This window comes from Thamnophis sirtalis, unplaced genomic scaffold (genome assembly GCF_051295495.1).
Source record: "Thamnophis sirtalis isolate CommonGarterSnake01/CBP01778 unplaced genomic scaffold, rThaSir2_p1.2 scaffold_14, whole genome shotgun sequence".
Taxonomy (NCBI): Eukaryota; Metazoa; Chordata; class Lepidosauria; order Squamata; family Natricidae; genus Thamnophis; species Thamnophis sirtalis.
Window position 1 is genome coordinate 30,332,437 of NW_028261394.1, and position 20,609 is coordinate 30,353,045.

The window sequence follows — 20,609 nt, forward strand, 5'->3', positions numbered from 1 at the left end:
CCTAGTTTGGGTAATGAAAAGTCTGCAAGAAACAATCAAACTCAGAGCCCATCAAGGACCACTCATGAAAACACACTGGATATAACTTCTAGTGTCCAATTAACATGATTTTAAGCTATTGTGGCAGGTTAAATATTGAATGGGATGGAAGGGTGGAATAATGGATGGAATAATGGAATGATGGAATAATGGATAGATGGATGGATGGACGGATAAGCAAACGAGCAACATATAAATGTCATCTGATTTCGAAGCATTTGTACAGACATGATGAATATCTTATCGATGTGACTATATTCTGGTCTTATTTTGAGATATTAACAACTGTGCTAGTAATTGTGAAAAGAGAAGTTCCTTCCAGTTTATGTAGTAGATGGACCAAGCCATGCATGCTAAATTATGTTTTACATGTACAGCCACTGATTAATAATTATTCTCACCAATTAAAGGAAGCTTTAACATCACAGGCTCTTCTTTATGGAGATTAACTATGGGCTGCATCAAATGCCAAAACAATAAAATGACAACTTTATTTGGTACACCTCACTACTACATATGTTTAGCAAATGCACAATTGCTTTTGTTAAGACTAGTGTAGCCTCAAAACATGGCAAACGTATCTTAGGAACAAGCGAAACAATGAGACCGTTCCATTCAGATGCCGCAAGTAAACTATATTATACTATAACTATACTATAGTTTATATTCCACATTTAAAGTGCACCGTTTGACTAAGTAAATTACAATCAGCCAGGATATGTAATTTTGGAGACACTTAATGCTTTCGCAAACCCTAAATAAGCTTATCCTGTTTCCCCAAAAATAAGACATCCCTGGATAATAAGCCCAATCGGGCTTTGAGCCCATGCGCTAAAATAAGCCCTCTTGGAAAATATTGCAACACAGCAGCAGCCATGAGGTCACCAAGCTCGCCACCTCCTGCACCTCAAAAATAATAAGACCTCCCGGAAAATAAGGCCAAGTGCTTATTTCGGGGGTCAAAAGAAAATAAGATCCTGTCTTATTTTCAGGGAAATACGGTACTTAACCATGATATGATGCAATAGCTGAACTGAACCAGTGCATTAAGCCATTGTTTTTTCATTACACATGGGTTATCTCATTAACATGACCAGACTATTATTTATTAGTGTTGCACAATGTTTTTCAATTTGATTCAGAAGAGGTGCTCTGTAATTTAGAGAAGCATGAACACAGAATTTCTTTGGCTGTCATTAAAGCCACAAATGCACAGCAGTGTCAATTCTGGAAACAGATGTACATTAAAACACCTAATCACATCTAAACTGTAAACTAAAGTAAACTGTAATCTCGGGGGAAATTCATTTTCCTGCTACCTACAGCCATAAGGTAAAGGTTCCTCTTGCACACATGTGCCAGTCGTTCCCGACTCTAAGCGGCGGTGCTCATCTCCGTTTCAAAGCCGAAGAACCAGCGCTGTCCGAAGACGTCTCTGGGGTCATGTGGCCGGCATGACTAAACACCGAAGGGGCACGGAACGCTGTTACCTTCCCACCAAAGGTGGTCCCTATTTTTCTACTTGCATTTTTACATGCTTTCAAACTGCTAGGTTGGCAGAAGCTGGGACAAATAATGGGAGCTCACTCCGTTACCCGGTGCTAGAGATTCAAACCGCCAAACTGCCAACCTTTCTGATCGATAAGCTCAGCGTCTGAGCCCCTGTATACCTGCAGCCATACCTCTATGCTAAAGGACAGGTAGTTTAGGAGCATGAGGCTGGTGACTATGGTACAGATAGTCCTTGACTTACAACTATTTGTTTAGGGACTCTTCAACGTTAAAACAACGCTGAAAAGAAGTGACTTACAACTTCATCCTTGTGCTTATAACTAATGCAGCATCTCCACAGTTACAGGATCAAAATTTAGGCGCTTGGCAACTAGTGTGTATTTTAAATATACTTACAGATTGCAAATGCATGCCAGTTGTATTTGTACCTGGTGCCATATGATCATTATTTGTGACTTCCCCAGCCAGCTTCTAACAAGTAAAGTCAAGGGGAGAATCCAAATTTGCTTACTGACTGCATGATCCATTTATCAACTGTGGCAAAAAAGCTCGTAAAATTGGGCATGGCTCACTTAACAATTGCCTTGCTTGCTTAACTACAGAGATTCCAGTCTCCATTGCAGTCATAAGTCAAGGACTACCTGTAGCAACATCTATTGTCTTCCTCTCATCCTTTCCAAGAATGCTTGCAAGTAATCTATAGGCGATGACCAAACGCGTCATCAGTCATGAGTCCTTTCGCACCCAGAGGAGATCTAAGTCCAGCCCACCTTGAATTCCTTTGACTCTTATGTACCGCCAATTTGCTTTGGTTGTTACTTAGTAGTTCAGATTCTTATAGAGAATTAAAAAAATTAAAGCAATAAATCCTTGCACTCCCCGCGGCAGTTGACATGATCAGTTCCAATATTTACAGTGATGCCATGAAGGCAGATACTCACAAAATCCTTCTATCTTGTCCGCCGTTTTGCTCCAAGCCACCTGCCTGGTTTCCATAATGACCTGAATTGTTCTTCTCTCTGGATTACTTTTCTTCAGGCTGTACACAGTCATCACAGTCCCCAGCTCCAAGGTCCTTTTGATCTGACTCTTCTCATACTCAGGGAGCTGCCCGTACTCCATACTTCGGCTGGACATTTTCAGGTTGAAGAGAGCCGATCTTCAGAACAAGGCTGGAAGGGAAGCAGGGAGGAAGAGAGATGAGATTATTTTAAACCTGGCCCTTTGGGGTTACAAACGATTTTGCTGTAGTTTCCTCTTGAAAAGACAAAAGAATTTCAAGAAGTGAAACTAGTCTTGCGTGAACCAATCGCTCCTGAGGTCAAGGTTGAAAGGTTCTCCTCTGGTCCCGGACTACTGCAACCAAAGGTTTTATCCAAATTCGCTGCCATAGAAAAGAAAAACATGCCAACACCTTGCTGTTATAGAAGCAGAAGTGAGCCAATTGCTGGCTAACATAAAACAATTCTAATGCTGATTAACGTCTAGCCCAGGGGTCGGCAATCTTAAACACTCAAAGAGCCATTTCGACCCATTTCCCACAGAAAAGAAAACACCGGGAGCCACAAAAATCCTTCCCTTGCCTGACCATTTCCTGAGCTCCCACAAAACAAGCATAATTTGAATTTAAAGGTTCTGTTTTCTTTTGAAACTTTTCTTTTCTTGGATTTATCCAGGGTTGGCTTCCTGGGGGTGTTGGTTGGTGTCGTACATTAGCAGTTGTGACACATATTTTGAGCAACAGGGAGCCGCAGCAGAGAGATGAAAGAGCCGACTCCTGGTCTAGAGCGAAACAGAAGAAGGCTGGTTATCGACAACAAACTAAACGCGAGTCAGTAGTGTGAGAGAGCTGCTAAAAGAGCCAACACAATCCAGGAATAAATCGCACTGTATCAAAACCAACATTCTAATTTTCCTCTACTCTGTGCTGGGGGAGGGGGGGTGATGGCTCCGCAGTTAAAAGATGCAAAGCTTGTCAGCTGGCAGCCCAGGTTCGAGACCTGAGTGCTCTGCGATGGGGTGAGCTCCCGTTACTTGCTCTAGCACATCTAGCAGTTCAAATGAATGTAAATGAGAGTAGATAAATAGGCACCACTTCAGTGGGAAGGTAACAGCGTTCCGTGCACCATGGCATATAGTCATGTTGGCCCCATGACCATGGAAGCGTCTTCCGACAATACTGGGTCCCATGGCTGCCTTTTTTACCAACACTGGTTCCCTGCCGCCTCGGACTTTGCTTACCAGACTTCCCTTACCCATAGACCTAGGCCCTATGTTCCTGTTTGTCTTAGCTCTGACTATTACCATCATTACTCCTGGTGTTTATCCCCAGAAGGAAACTTTGGTCTGGGCTGTGGATGGACAGCTGATGGCAACAAACTGAACTCGCACTTTAAAAAATTTTTTAATCAATTGCGCAACTATTTTAGCTTTCACTCTTCCTCTTCTTTCATCTTTTTCTTCTTTCTTTGTATGGGCTATGTATGAGGTATGTATGAGATGAATGAATGTCCCACTTTTATGATTATATTGTTGTAAATTTTGTGTTTTTAACTATTACGTGGGGACTGTCTGGGGGAGTGTATGAGTATGTGTGATTCGGAGGACCTGCCGGGAATTGCGGGGGCCATAGGGGTGGTTGAGGGGACCAGAGACACGGGAGAGGGTCGGGGTATTGCGGTCGTAACAGGGAGGGGCAGATACGGCGGGGACTTCAGGGCAGGCCATTACCGGGGAAGGAGGGTTCGCTACATTACAGAGATCCCTCCTTCCGGCCCTGGGAGTCCCACTCCAAGACCAGATGGCGTAAGTAGCCAGGACCCTGGTCTCAGGCTGTTGTCGCTAAATGCCAGGTCTGTTGTTCATAAAGCTCCTCTCGTCCGGGACTTAATTTTAGACGAGAGGGCAGACCTGGCATGTATTACTGAAACCTGGCTGGGCCCAGAGGGAGGAGTCCCCCTTGTAGAGCTGTGCCCAGAAGGATTTCAGGTGCTGCATCAGCCGAGAGCCCAGGGAAGGGGTGGGGGTGTGGCCGCCATTATCCGGGAGTCGTTAGTTCCTCGTAGGGTCCCTGCTCCGGAGATTGTCGGGTGTGAGTCCTTGCTGTTAAAGTTGGACCTCAAGGGTCAAGTGGGTTTGCTGCTAACGTACCTGCCTCCCAACAGCGTTGCAGCAGCCCTCCCCTCGCTCCTCGAGTCGGTAGCCGAGCTGGCAGTTGAGTTCCCTAGGTTGATGGTCCTGGGGGACTTTAATTTGCCATCGCTCGGTGAAAACTCTGATGGGGCGCAGGAGTTCATGGCTTCCATGACAGCCATGGGCTTGACCCAAGTAATTCGAGGCCCAACCCATTCAGCGGGACACATGCTTGACCTTGTATTTCTCTCGGAGCAGTGGATTCATGATCTTGGTCTGAGGGGGAGCGACATCATACCCCTGTCGTGGTCAGACCACTGCCTACTGAGGCTCGACTTCCGGAGGCCAAACCCCCACTGTAGGGAGGAGGAACCGACCAGGTGGTTCCGCCCCAGGCGTCTCATGGAGCCGTCAAGGTTCCAGACAGAGCTTGGGGTTATTCCTGACACTTTCGCCCACAGTCCGGTGGAGACTCTGGCTGCTGCGTGGCACTTGGCAGCGTCAGAGGCCCTCGACCGGATTGCGCCACTGCGGCTCCTCCGAGGCGGCGGATCCCGGAGACCTCCTTGGTTCACCGAGGAGCTCCGGGAGATGAAGCGCCGGAGGAGATGCCTGGAGCACCGTTGGAGGTCCGATAAGTCCGAATCGAACCGAGCAATGGTAACCACCTGCACCAGGGAATATACTAGAGCACTTAGGGCAGCAAAAAGATCACACATAGCCACCCTGGTTGCATCCGCTGAGTCCCGTCCAGCCGCCCTGTTCAGGATAACCCGCTCCCTATTGAACAAAAGGGAGGCGGGGGAACCCCTGCAGGGCAGAGCTGAAGAATATGCCCAATTCTTGGCGGACAAAATTGCTCGGTTTCGGTCGGACTTGGACTCCACACCTGCAGTTCCAGCCGAGGCACAGGGGGACCAAGTAGAACAGCTCTGGGTTGAGTTTCAGGACGTTACCCCCGGGGATGTGGACAAGGCCATGAGAGCTGTAAGTTCCTCCACCTGTGTTCTGGATCCGTGTCCCTCATGGCTGGTTGCTAACTGCAGTGAGGTGACACGAGGCTGGATCCAGGCGGTCGTAACCGCCTCCCTTCGGGAGGGGAACTTCCCCGCCGCACTGAAAGCGGCGGTGGTGAGACCCCTCCTGAAGAAACCATCCTTGGATCCAGCTGTTCTTAACAGCTATCGCCCGGTCTCCAACCTTCCCTTCCTGGGGAAGGTTGTTGAGAAGGTGGTGGCCTTCCAGCTCCAACGGTCCTTGGAGGAAGCAAACTATCTAGACCCCTTCCAGTCAGGCTTCAGACCCGGCTACAGCACAGAAACCGCCTTGGTCGCATTGATGGATGATCTTTGGAGAGCCAGAGATGAAGGACATTCCTCCATCCTGGTCCTCCTTGACCTCTCAGCGGCTTTCGATACCATCGACCAGGGTATCCTTCTGCGACGACTGCGGGAGGTGGGAGTGGGAGGCACCGTGCTACGGTGGTTCTCCTCCTACCTCTCGGACAGGTCGCAGTCGGTGTTAGTGGGAGGGCAGAGATCGTCCCCAAGGCCCCTAAATTATGGGGTGCCGCAGGGCTCGGTCTTATCCCCCCTACTATTTAACATCTACATGAAACCGCTGGGAGAGATCATCCGCAGGCACGGGATTAGATACCATCAATATGCGGACGATACTCAATTGTATCTGTCCGCCCCGTGCCAAATCAATGAAGCGGTTGACGTGATGAGCCGGGGTCTTGAGGCGGTCATGGACTGGATGAGGGTTAACAAGCTTGTGCTCAACCCAGAAAAGACCGAGTGGCTGTTGTGTTTCCCTCCCAAAGATTTGGCCAATATTCCAACACTCAGGCTGGGGGGTCAAATTTTACACCCCTCAGAGAGGGTCCGCAACTTGGGAGTCCTCCTGGACCCACAGCTGTCATTTGACCACCACTTAACGGCTGTGACCAGGGGGGCATTCGCCCAGGTTCGCCTGGTGCGCCAGTTGCGGCCCTACCTGAATCGGGAGGCCCTCACAACAGTCACTCGGGCCCTTGTGACCTCTAGGGTGGAATACTGCAATGTGCTCTACATGGGGCTGCCCTTGAGGAGCATCCGGCGACTTCAGCTAGTGCAGAACGCAGCCGCGCGAGTGATTGCGGGTGCACCTCGATTCACCCGCATAACACCTATCCTCCGCGAGCTGCGCTGGCTGCCTGTCGATCTCCGGATGCGCTTCAAGGTGCTATTAATCACCCATAAAGCCCTACATGGCAGTGGATCTGGATACTTGAGAGACCGCCTTCTGCCAATTACCTCCCTACGACCTATAAGATCTCATAGACTAGGCCTCCTCCGCATTCCATCGGCCAGCCAGTGTCGGCTGGCAACTACAAGGAGGAGGGCCTTCTCAGCAGTAGCCCCCACCCTTTGGAACGAGCTCCCCGTGGAGATTCGTACCCTCTCCACCGTCCGGGCCTTCCGCATAGCCCTGAAGAACTGGCTCGCCCGTCAGGCCTGGGGATAAGGATCGCTACCCCGCCCGAATGATGAATGTATGTTGCTTATTATTTTATTATATGTTGTTATCTTAATGTTGTATTCCCCCCTTCCCTGGTTTTTCTGTGAGCCGCCCTGAGTCCCCTCAGGGAAAAGGGCGGCCTACAAATGCTAATAAACCACTAAACCACTAAACCATGGCTAAGAAACAGAGATTGCACCACCCCCTGAAGTTGGACCTGACTGGACAGGGGAAACCTTTATCTTTACTTTGTGCCGATGAGACCTGAAAGTGGACAATTGTGGATAAGAACCATGGTGGCAGAGTGGTTAGAGTGCAGTACTGCAAGCTACTTCTGCTGACTGCCGGCTGCCTGCAATTTGGCAGTTTGAAGCTCACCAGGCTCAGGGTTGCCTCAGCCTTCCATCCTTCTGAGGTCGGTAAAATGAGGACCCAGATTGTTGGGGTCAATACACTGACTCTGTAAATTGCTTATAAAGCAGTATAAAAGTCTAAATGCGATTGCTATTCTGGCACTTCGTTTCCAGAAGAATATCTGGACACAGTAGAACGGGTTCAGAACAGGCCAACAAAAATGATTGTGAGATTTTAGGCATGCACTATGAGGACTTGGAACCTGTGATGTTCAATCTGAGAGAAGAGTCAGAGCGGGGGGAAGACATGGCATTAATGTTCATATACATAAAAGGTGTAATAGGGATTATGGGCAAGGACTCTTCTCCATTGCTCCCACAAAAACTGGGACAAAAAAATAACAGGTTAAGTTATAGATACCTAAATTCATTTAATTTTAAAGAACAATTCTTGCTAGTTTGATCTATCCACATAAAACAGTAAGGCTGTGGAGCAGGGAAGGGTTCCGAATCCTGTTGCAACCGGTGCAATGGGGCCCGTACTGGGGCGTACCAGTCATAACTCACCACTGGTGTGGAGGTTGTGGGTTCTCCATCGCTGGAGAATTTTAAGAAGTCTGGACAGTCACCACTCAAGGATGATTAAAATGAATCTTTTCAGAAGATGGATCATCTTTGTGGCTCCATCCAACTCCACAATTCCACAATGCTAAATAATGAATAAAGGATAGAAGTGCCTCTCATTCATTAATTGGTAATTAAAGAAAATCACTGTCCATGATATTTTAGGTCCTGTCTCTCTCTCACCACCATCCTCATTCTAATCAGGAGAGGTGTCCAAACTTGGCAACTTTAAAGACCTGTGGACTTCAACTCCCAGAATTCCCCACAGGCCATGGGGAAATTTGGAAGTTGTAGATCACATATCTTAAAGTTGCCAAAATTGGATGGCTCTCTTGATCTAGAGTAAAGGTGATGGTGTGCTTTTTCAAACTGCAGTACCAGATTTGGTACAACAACATCGTGTTTGGCTCTTTCCTCTTGCAAAATGATGAGTAGGTTGAATCTTAAGAATTAATGAAGATATCATTTCCTAAAATGCAACAGATCTGTTACAACTTATGAGAAGTCTACTAGCCAACCTGGAGCAGATGCCTGGGCAAAAAAAATATGCTTTGGCCCCAAATTCACTGCCCTAGAACAGGGGTGGGTTTCAGCAGGAGTTACTGCCAGTTTGCTTGTGTGTACGGCTCACATGCACAGTTCAATGGAAATTATTCTGCGCATGTGCAGAACTCCAAAAAATGATGGTGATGGCAGCAACCGAGGAACCGATTCAGGGGCGTGGCCAGCCTGGGTCACTGCCCGTTCTGCAACCCAGGCCGGCATACCACTACCACTTTGGCTAAACTAGGCCGAACCGGTAGCAACCCACCTCTGCCCTAAAATGGTCCATGGCCTATGCTTGGTTACTTCCATCCACACTTCAAGTACTTGTATTCTAGCCATTATCTCTCAAAACTTGTAGCCCACCTCTAGGCTGCATAAAAAGAGGGATAGAATCAAGCTCACGTGAAGAGTTAATACCACTTTGTAATGCCTTGATAAGGCCACACATGGAATACTGCATCCAGTTTGGTTGCCACAATGTAAAAAAGATGTTTAGACTCTAGAAAGAGTGCAGAGAAGAACAGCAAAGAGGATTAGAGGACTAGAGGATAAAACACATGAAGAACAGTTTAGTCTAGTGAAGAGAAGGACTAGGGGAGACGTGATAGCAGTGTTCCAATATTTCAGGGGCTGCCACAAAGAAGAGGGAGTCAAGCTATTCTCCAAAGCACCTGAGGGCAGGACAAGAAGCAATGGGTGGAAACTAACCAAGGAGATAAGCAACTTAGAACTAAGGAGAAATTTCCTGACAGCAACAACAATTAATCAGTGGAACAACTTGCCTCCAGAAGTTGTGAATGTTCCAACACTTGGATAACAACATATTTGTCTGACGTGGTGTAGGGTTTCCTGCCTGAGCAGAGGCTTGGACTAGAAGACCTCCAAGGTCCCTTCTACCTCTGTTATTCTATTCTATCCTATTTCTGAGAGATCATGACTTGGCAAAAATCACTCAGCTGGCTGTCATGCCTAAAGTGGGACTAGAACTCACTGTCTCCAAGCGATTGGCCCAAAGTCAACTAACTAGCTTTTATATCTAGAGCAGGACTAGAACTCATTGTCACTTAGTGATTGGCCCAAAGACACACAGCCAGTATTTATATCTAAGGCAGATCTTGAACTCATGCTTAACCACTGGAAGTAGCTTATCAGTTTCATGTATTTTTACGAAAGTGCAATTAATATAAAATTTATATTATAGTGTTTATATTAGTGCAATTAATGTGTGTGTGTGTGTGTGTGTGTATTAAGTGTTATGTCAAAGCACCTGGTATGCCCAAATATGGGAGGGAGCATAAACGAAACAATGAATACGTTTTCTTATTTCTCACCGTCTCCTTGTGATGGAGAACTATTCCATTTCTTCAGAAAACCATCAAGGAGTTTGTGTACTGCCCTGTGGCTTGGAAGAGAATATTCAGGCTTGGAGTGTATACTTTGACATCCCATTTCCTTATTTCCAGGCACCAGCAAGGCTACTGCCTATGTTAGCCAGAAGTCCTTCAATCAAGCCCATCAGATTCCAAGAATGAAGGAGGTCCCTCAACCCAGCAGGGCTTTGAAGACAGCCCAAACCCACAGTAAGTCGAGACCACAAAAACACCAATCCAGTGTACGCCCAGCAATATGAGTCAGACAAAATTTAAAAAAAAAATTGAGACCAATCCAGGGTTGTCATAGAAGCCGATAAAACTTGAGCCATCACAGACAAGTCAGCAAAAATTCAGAGACCTCCTAAAGTCGCAGCATGGATCCACAAGATTATGGGTTGCATTTTGTCCTGGAAGGATAAAACTGATGTGGTGTCAGATGTGAAAGATGAGGTCCAGCCATGAAGGTCCAATTAAATTGATTTATTGCTACTTACGCCTATGCACTGGATTCTTCTCGACTAACAGTTAGCATCTGCTTGGAGTTAGATAAGGATTTGTGGAATTCAAAGGAGATTGGACTTACCGTATTTTTCGGACAATAAGAAGCACCTTTTTCCCTCAAAAAAGAGGATGAAAATCTGGGTGCGTCTTATACATTGAATACAACATTTTTTTTTGCCTCCGGAAACCCTGCCCCCTTTGCAAAAATGGCTGAGCATAGCCTTTAGGAGCCTTGCAGAGGGCACCTGGGGGCAGAAGAGGGCAAAAATAAGCGAAAAATGGGCTGGTTTTTTGCTCGTTTTTGCCCCCTGCAGCCCCAAGGAACATTCTATAAGCTTCCTAAAGGCTATGCGTGCCCTTTTTTTGACAAAAAATGGGCCCATTTTCACAAAAAATGGGCCGTTTTGGGGAGGTCTGAAGAGTGCAGAAACTTTTTTTTTAATCTGCCTCTTCAAAATCTTGGTGCGTTTTATACTCCGAAAAATACAGTAGTTCCTTGTGACTACTTAGGGATTCTATCCCTCTTTTAACTCCTCTTTCTGGCACTCCTTCTTTTACACACGGATGCTTACAACTGGATTTATTCTCCTGCCCAGCTTTAGGGAAGCCTGTTTTTCCCAATTATAGCAATAGCACTTAGACTTATATACCGCTTTACAGTGCTTTACAGCTCCTTCTAGAGTCTAGAGTCAGCCTATTACCCCCAACAATCTGAGTCCTTATTTTACCAACTTTGGAAGTATGAGTCAATCTTGAGCTGGTCAGGACTGAACTTCTGGCAGTAGGCAGAGTTAACCTGCATTACTGCATTCTTAAGCACTGCACATCATGGATGGACGGACGATTGATCAATAGAAGGAAGAGCAACAGCAATAGCACTTAGACTTTACAGCCCTCTCTGAGTGGTTTGCAGAGTCAGCCTCTTGCCCCCAACAATCTGGGTCCTCAGATTTTACTTCTTTCTTTTAGGGTCATCTCTGAGCAGAAGTAGAGGGGTTTTTTTTAATGCATTTTTAAAAAAATACTGCGGGTAAAATTTTACAAATTAAAACTGGAGTGTTTAACAAGTTAATTAGTGGTGAAATGTAACCCAAATGTAAAATAAGACTAAGATATATATAGAAATCCCTAGGTTTTTAAAATGTTAAATTAATATAAATCACCTCCATATATCATATTTTCATTGAATCATTTAATGTGCATCAAATGGTACATTAAAACTGTCTATTCTTCTAGATTATGAACTGTATACTTACAAGTAAATTGTACATTACTTGAATTCAGTTTTTGTTATCTGGATTAAGATAGTAGTATTTTTTCCAACCTGTCATATTTTTCTTGGTTACTACCCAGGCTCAAACAAACATAATATTCTCTAATTCCATATATATTCTAGCATTCAATTAATTGTATATTTCATTTAAAGAAAAATATTTCTACATTAACAAGTTTTGGGAAATAGGTAAAGGTTCCCCTTGCACATATGTGTTAGTCACTCTTGACTCTAGGGGGGTGGTGCTCATCTCCGTTTCAAAGCCGAAGAGCCAGCGCTGTCCAAAGACGTCTCCATAGTCATGTGACCAGCATGACTAAACTGCAAAGGCGAATGGAATCTTGTTACCTTCCTACCAAAGGTGGTCCCTATTTTTTCTATTTGCACTTTTATATGCTTTAGAAATGCTAGGTTGGCAGAAGCTGGGACAAGTAACAAGAGCTCACTCCATTACACGGCGCTAGAGATTCGAACCGCTGAACTGCCGACCTTTCTGATAGACAAGCTCAGCTTCTAAGCTACTGAGCCACCGCTTCCCTTGTTGTGAAATACACAAAACAAATTTTGTTGCTTTTGTTTTGAGATAGAAAAAGAAACACAGAGTGTTACATAATTTGTAAACAACTTTCACAGAACTAATTCACAAAGTCAGTGGATGCTCTACATTACCAGACTGCTCTATAAATTAGTGTGAAGGTAGCCAGAATATTAATGCAGCAAATTCCACTCGTAAAGTTAATCATTGCCTTATACAGACGTCTCTTTTAGTCATCTTAATAAAGTTTGAAAGAAAATGTACTTAGCTCATCAAGATAAGAGGAATAATCAGGAAAAGAAAATGCATCAAGTTTTTACAAGTTCTGCTTTATGCATCTCCAGCACCATTTAAAATTATCAGCAAAGTCCAAACTAAATGTGAGGGCAGAGTAAATAAATCTTCATTTAATTTTCACAAATAGCAGTGGGACACTAATGGGGTATTTAATCTTTCTTTTTACATACCTTGATCCAACAAAATCTCTACTTCATCCTTGCTAATTAGCAATGTATATACATTTTTTTTGAATTGAGGAAATGGCATCTCAAGGTAAAAAAGACTGTAATTTTTAAAAGCACATAGGAAGAGTTAATATTCTGATGATGAACATGTAGTTGCTAAAATGTATATTTTTGTAGTTGAAATTTTGAAACAGAAGAAGAACAGGTTAAAGTGCGTATGATAACGTAGGCTAAGAATTTTGGTTATAATATAATGATAGATCAATTGCAAAATAAGTGGCTGGAAGGGCTAAAATTTACATTGTGTGATCTTAAAGAAAATTTCTACAAAATAATATATCATTGGTTTTAGATGCTAGAGGGATCATCTAGAATTCTAAATGTATAAAGGCATTCAAAATATATGTTGTAAATGCACATTTTATCGTGTTTGGCAAACATGTAAAAAAGTTTTAAAAATTGATTCAAGTACACACTTTAATACAGAGGATTCGCATATTAACATTCAATTGAAGCAGGAACTTTTCATTTTAAGATTGATGGAAATACAATTAGAAAAAGCCATTGAAAATTACTTCAATATCGGATTACTGCAACAAGATTATTAAATGCACAGAGTTAGATTCAACACTATCCATTATGGAGGAATGGTTTGTGACATTGACAGTTTGTGACATTGAGATGGATAAACTTTTTTTGATTGGCTTTCTATTTGTTAGTAAAACTTTACAAGCCTTTGAATGCTGCAAGTCATCTAATTTATATTCTATGCTCTACACATTCTTCAAGCAAACTGCTTTCATTAATTACAAGTTTGCGTAAAAGATCATAACGTTTTAAAAAAATAGGAGAAGACACGATTATAAACAGGAAAGTGACATGCTTCAGAGGATGAGCTAAACATACCAAATCAGAATCGCTAACTTGGTGCTTAATTTAATCTCTGGGAGATTAAAGTAAATCCAGAAGATAAAAGTATTGTAAACCTAAAAGATTAGGGATTTGTTTTCAGAAGCAGTTGTATTACGGGAAGTACAAAATATGTTTCATATTTTGTTATGTTATTGTAAAGCTTAAAAATGTAAAAATCATTTTGTAAAAATGATCCACATTAAAAAGCACCAAATTTTGGAAGTCGAATTCCCATTATAATCAGTAATTTTTTAAAATTAAACTTTACAAAACCATATATCCTTTCAAAGAATACTGAATTAGCTTTGTATATGCTAACTACTTCAAAGATGCTACAGTATATACTTCTTTCCTTCCTTGGAAAAACAGATGTTATAAAAATATCCTTCAATGCTCAGAATAATTTCATCCTTTAAGAATATATCTGACACAGAATTAAATTTTAACTTTAAATCGTTACCGTACTAAAACCTAACAGGTGGATTTGTATGTCATCCAAAACTGTGGATTTTTCTATATAAGAGTCATGCATTCGTGATAGCAACAGAAAGCATCATGCTTTGTTCTGGAATCATAGCCTCTACTTACTGCACACCATACAATAAAACTCCCTTTTAAAACTCTTATCCCTTAACTCGCGGTAGAATTGGGGCGACTGGATGGAATTTAGCATTTACTGGCTTGGTTCCCTTCCTGATGCCTATGCTGAGTTCACAGCAGATATCTTTTTCTTTGCACCCTAGGAGAGAAATATCTGCAGTTACCTAAGTTTAAACTCTCAGCCTTTTGAGTGGGAGGTGAGCATCCCCACCATTAGGCCACCGCATGAATCACTGTCCATGCCTTACTGGATCATACAATAAGGCAATAAAAACATTTCTACCATAGCATTTCCCTTCTTTTCTTCTTCATCTTCTTTGCCTACCACTGTTCATGCTTTCCTGCAATCAACACCTTTCAGTTTCCTTATTAATAAATTGACACCTTAGTCTCTATACTTTTACACAGAGAGAGACACACACAAAGCAGCTCTGGACATAACCTTTTCGCGACTTTAAGACAATGCATAAGTCAACACAGATATTGGTGCAACATCCATTTTGCTCCCTGTTGGGTGGGGAGACGTGAAGCAAACCACAACAATACGCATCTTTGTCTTCTACACTGCAAATTGCCAGTAGGAAAAAAACACACACACAATGCAGCCTTCTCCAAATCTTTGTGGACAAAGAACACCTTATAGTGAAAATGCAACTCTCTCAATCCGCAGCCTCCAAACCCTCAAAGCTTTTAGCTTCTCTGTATCTTTTGAGATCACACCAGAAAAATGTACTCAACACCTGAAAAGACATTTGTGCCCTAAACAGAAAATGCAGAACAAACGTAACTGTTTACACAGGATGAACATCTGGCAGCAACAAAGAGAGGCACAACAACACCTTGGTCTCAAAAGAGGCAACTCTAAAACAAACAGATTAAGAGAAGAACAGGATTTTGGTGGTTGGGCATGAAACAAATCTTTGGGAGAATTTAAACAGCTGCATACAGTAATACATTTTCTCAAGCCATTTCTAGTAAAGTTTGGACAACTGTCACTTTCTTCATTCCTCTGCAACTCTGAGTAAATATTGATACCTTGAATAAATGTGCCTCTTGTGGCTCCGAAGAGAATATTATACTCACTTTTGTAAACGTTTTGTTCATTTGCATTATGACCTAAAAATAACACAATTTGGAGAAATAGTCCTGAAATGACCCAAAGAAGGGTCGAGCACAATGCAACCTGCAAACTACAATAAATAAGAAATGCATTCCGACAGATGACACACACAACCGCTGTTCTTACTTAATCTGTAAAAGTGGCTTACACGCCATGCTCTCACCTGCCTGCGTTTCCACAGGTGCAAACAGCATGAAGTAAGCTTCTGCAAACTTCTGCACGAAACTGGGCACATCCCTACAAGGGCTGGGGGGGAGGGACTATGCCAAAATGCAATTATTGCAAGCAAAACCAACACTCAGTTTAGGGTAAGGGAGGCCATGACTTCAAAACATGCCTTACCCATGAAAGCTGGTTGGTTGACTTTGGACCAATCACCAGGACATGGTGAGTTCTACTCCCGCCTTAGGCATGCAAGGTGGCTGGCCAATACACACACACACATTTATATTAATTGCACTAATATAAAAACTATAATATATATTTATATTAATTGCACTTTCGTAAAAATACATGAAACTGATAAACTACTTCTAGTGGTTAAGCATGAGTTCAAGATCCGCCTTATATAAATACCTGCTATGTGTCTTTGGACCAATCACTAAGTGACAATGAGTTCTAGTCCTGCTTTAGATATAAAAGCCAGTTGGTTGACTTTGGGCCAATCGCCCGGAGACCGTGAGTTCTAGTCCCACTTTAAGCATGACAGCCAGCTGAGTGACTTTGGCCCAGTCATGATCTCTCAGAAATAGAATAGACTAGAATAACAGAGGTGGAAAGGACCTTGGAGGTCTTCTAGTCCAATCCCCTGCTCAGGCAGGAAACCCTACACCACTTCAGACAAATGGATATCCAACATCTTCTTTAAAACTTCCAATGTTGGAGCATTCACAACTTCTGGAGGCAAGTTGTTCCACTGATTAATTGTTCTGTCAGGGAATTTATCCTTAGTTCTAGGTTGCTTCTCTCCTTGATTAGTTTCCACCATTGCTTCTTGTTCTACCTTCAGGTGCTTTGGAGAATAGGTTGATTCTCTGGTGTAGGGTCTCCTGCTTTTTTGGGGGGAGGGATTGGACTAGTTGACGCACAAGGTCCCTTCCAATTCTGTTAATCTGCTAATGAGCCCAACCCACCTCAGAAGACTGTTATTGTGGGGAAAATAGGAGGACGGAGGTGTGTTAGATATGCCTGCTGCCTGAAGTTATTTTTAAAAATTAAAGTGTGCTACAAATAAACAAACACCAAACATTCATCTCCATTAATGAACAGAAATCCGTGTTCCTCAATCAGTAGTTCTTCTGTCTATACCAAATCTGAACGATGGCTTGGACATGAACTGTAATTTCCCAGACTTTTTCAAAAGTTTTGATCCTTTCACCTATCAAGTCAAGGTTGCACGTGAAAAGACGTGTATCCCAGTGCAATTTCCACCTCCTAGCAATCTGCTCCTTCGTCGTGTGGAATGAATTAAGTTACTTTCTCACTCTCTTTGAACTAGGAATGATGGTCAACCAGCCAGTATTTATACCTCAATTCCAAACTCTGGGCAAAGATGTGTTTCCAATCCTGGCTTCCTTGGCTAGGATGTGGGGCTTGAGAAGATAAAAGAGGTGGATACCGAATGCAAACTATTTTCTTGCAGGACAAAAGAGAAAGAACACGGTTGAAGGCAGGACTTTAAATGAGCGTATTGCATCATGGCCATGTTGCTTGGAAAGGCCTGATCCCGGGTTTGCACATGAAGTGCAATTTCCTGCTTCGTCTTCCTGCTTATATGAAATATGTGCAAAACAGAAGTACATTGCAGCCTCCGGCAGATTGGTAATAAAGGCTCGGGTTTTATAAATCCAGCTTCAATGGAGTAACAACCATCTCTTTTTCTTTTTAAATATATTTTTACTGTTTGCATATAAATATATTGAATACAGTGTAATTGTCCTGGAGTTCCACATGCCATAAAACAAAGGTAAAAACAAAATGACATATATGCTATTTTAAACAGTGCTAGTGTTGTCAGTAATTTCTGACCATCGTATTCTAGTATGTCAGCTTATCTATCATTCTAATGTTGTTGTTGTTAGTTGCGAAGTTGTGTTCAACCTATCATGACCCCATGGGCAACGTTCCTCCAGGCCTTCCAGTCCTCTATCATCCTCTGGAGTCCATTTAAGTTCAGGCCTACTACTTTGGTGACTCCATCCAGCCACCTCATTCTCTGTTGTCCTCTTCTTCTTTTGCCCTCAATCCTTCTCAGCATTAGGCTCTTCTCCAATGATTCTTTCCTTCTCATTAAGAGGCCAAAGTATTTGAGTCTCATCTTCAGGATCTGACCTTCTAAAGATCTCCTCAGGGTTGATCTCTCAAGGACTGACCCGGTTTGATCGTCTTGCAGTCCAAGGGATTTGCAGGAGTCTTCTCCAGCACCAGAGTTCAAAGGCCTCAATTTTTTGGCGTTCAGCCTTCCTTATGGTCCAACTTTCACAGCCATACTTGGCAACTGGGAAAACCGTAGCCTTGACTAGACGCACTTTTGTTGGCAGGGTGATGTCTCTGCTTTTTAGTCTGCTGTCTAGCTTTCCTCCCCAGGAGCAAGCGTCTTTTAATTTCTTGGCTGCAGTCCCCATCTGCGGTGATCTTGGAACCAAGGAAAATAAAATCTATCACTACCTCCATTTCCCCCTCCTCCCCAATCTATTTGCCAGGAACTGAGAGGGTGATCTTAGTTTTCTTAATGTTGAACTTCAAGCCAACTTTTGCACTCTCCATTCTAATACCTACATAGTATCTTTTTCCATGTCCACCTAAACTGATTCTTTCGCATTCCAACGTCTATCTCGTGTTTCTAACCCTTGGTAGAATCTATCCCATGTAGCATTGTATTCTGTATCACCTTTATCTTTTATTTTTAGTGTTAAGTCTGTCCATTTCCGCACAGACTAGTATCTTCCTTATCGTCTCCTCTCCTGAAGGGTTTTGTTTGTTTGTTTGTTTTCCCACTGCTGCACATACATAAGTCTTGCTGTGGTCAAGATGTGTAATATTAGGTATATTGTCCCTTTATCATAACCATTGATATAATGCCTAATAAAAATAGTTCTGGCTTAAACCCTATATGTTGTCTGCTCATTTTTTCCTACCACATATGAATTTGTATCCAAAATTTCCTTGCCTTTATACAGCTCCACCACATTTGGTAATATATGTCATATATCTGTTTACATTTCCAACACTTTCGGGACATATTACTAACCATTTTGGCCAATCTTGCCGGGGGCAGATGCCATCTGTAGAACAACCATCTCTTTCAAGCAGATACCAACTCTTGAAATGATGGAATAAATGTGTTATGATAAAGAGAAATGGATGATCTCAGATGTATGATCTCGTCATATTATATGCCAAAGTGCATTGAATGCTGTTTTATTTTCCAAACCAAAGTGGTACCTATTTATCTGCTCACATTTGCATGCATTTGAATTGCTAGGTGGGCAGGAGCTGAAGCAAGTAACGGGAGTTCACTCTGCTGTGCTACGCTCAGGTCTCAAACCTGGGCTGACAAATTCAGCGTCTTTAACCACTGAGCCATCATGCCCTGCTCCCTTACAAACTCTCTTCTACTGTGTTTCTCAACCTTGGCAACTTTTAAGAAATACGAACTTCCAAGTTCCAAAATTCCCCAGCCAGCCATGTAACAAGCTCTACCTTAAAAACTACAGGTAGCTCTCGACTTACAACCAATTGTTTAGTGACACTTGGAAGTTACAATAGCATCATCGAAATTACAGGAACTTACAAATGGCGGGAGAGGTGGGAGGTTGAAAAGTGACCTGTGACTATTTTTCACACAACCGTGCCTGCATCCCCATGGTCATGTGAGGAAAATGCAGATGGTTTGGCCACTGACTTGTATTTATGACGGTGGCAGCATTCCCAGGTCATCTGATCCCCTTCTGCAACTTTCTGACGAGCAAAGTAAATGGGGAAGTCGGGTTGAATTGACAACCTTAACGAATAGAAAAGAATAGAATAGCAGAGTTGGAAGGGACCTTGGAGGTCTTCTAGTCCAACCCTCTGCTCAGGCAGGAAACCCTTCACCACTTCAGACAAATGGTTATCCAACATTTTTTAAAAACTTCCAACTAACTTAGCAGCTGCATTGATTCACCTAACAACCATGGCAAAAAAGGTCATAAAGTGGGGAAAGACTCACTTAACAAAAAAAACTTGGCGCTCTATTTTGTGTTTATTTATTTTGTTATATTTATGTAGTGTAGATTGCAGTTGGCAGCCCTTTGAGAGCTGCATGCAACGGAATTTCATTTTAATATATGCCTATCAGTGTACACTGAGAATAGAGTTATTATTCTATTTTATTCTATTGTGGTGGTAAGTCGAGGATGACCCCGTACTATTTTTGGGCACCTATCTGCTGACTTTGAGCAATAAACTCCAACTTTCCCTTCTAGAAGGGGATGAACCAATGGTGGGTTCCTCTCCGTCGCTACCGGTACGCTGAGCACGGGGATGGGCGTCCTGGTTGTGCATGCGCACTGCGCATGCATGTGCACTTCACTGCCCCTGCAACACCCAGCTGCTTGTTGGAGGTCATGCAGGGCGCTGCATGCTGTGCGCACAATTGGCCGGTTGGAACAGGTATGGAACGCGGGCGGGCGGATGGGTCAAACGAGTTACCATACCTGTACGGTGCCCACTGATCCCAGTGGCTGGAATCCCCCACTGGGATGAACAAAAGAAATAGCAGAAATAATGTGTTCATTATTTCTGCTGCAAAGCCAAACGCTTTCAAAACGGCTCTCTCTCACCAGACAACTACTTTTCTTTATTTTTAACCCCAATTCACAGCTGGCCTTGTGTTGCTGCTAATCCTCTCTCCACCGGATCAAAGGAAAATGCAGCAAGGAAGAAGGGTGGACAACTAGTTTCCTTCCTTGTTTTTGCAAAGGCTGGGCCTCGGAGCAAGAAAACGCTCTTTGCCAGCGTGTCTCAACCTCAGCCACTTTTAAGATGGGCGGACTTCAAGTCCCAGAATTCCCCGGCTAGCATGGTTCTTGAGCAAACCACCGTAGTGGTTAATGATGAAGTTGTTAAGTGAATCCAGCTTC

The 20,609-nt window shown here is 43.3% G+C and overlaps 1 protein-coding gene across 2 annotated transcripts in view; it reads right to left on the bottom strand.

Moving 5' to 3' along the window:
* The window catches only part of PLCG2 (phospholipase C gamma 2), a 104,897-nt gene that overhangs the window by 79,615 nt on the left and 4,673 nt on the right, over positions 1-20,609 (bottom strand). For both annotated transcript variants that reach the window (XM_087729406.1, XM_087729407.1), the window contains exon 2: positions 2,493-2,723. In XM_087729406.1, coding sequence (XP_087585532.1) covers positions 2,493-2,688 — 196 coding nt within the window. In that variant the 5' untranslated portion in view covers positions 2,689-2,723. The remainder of the gene's footprint in view (positions 1-2,492; positions 2,724-20,609) is intronic.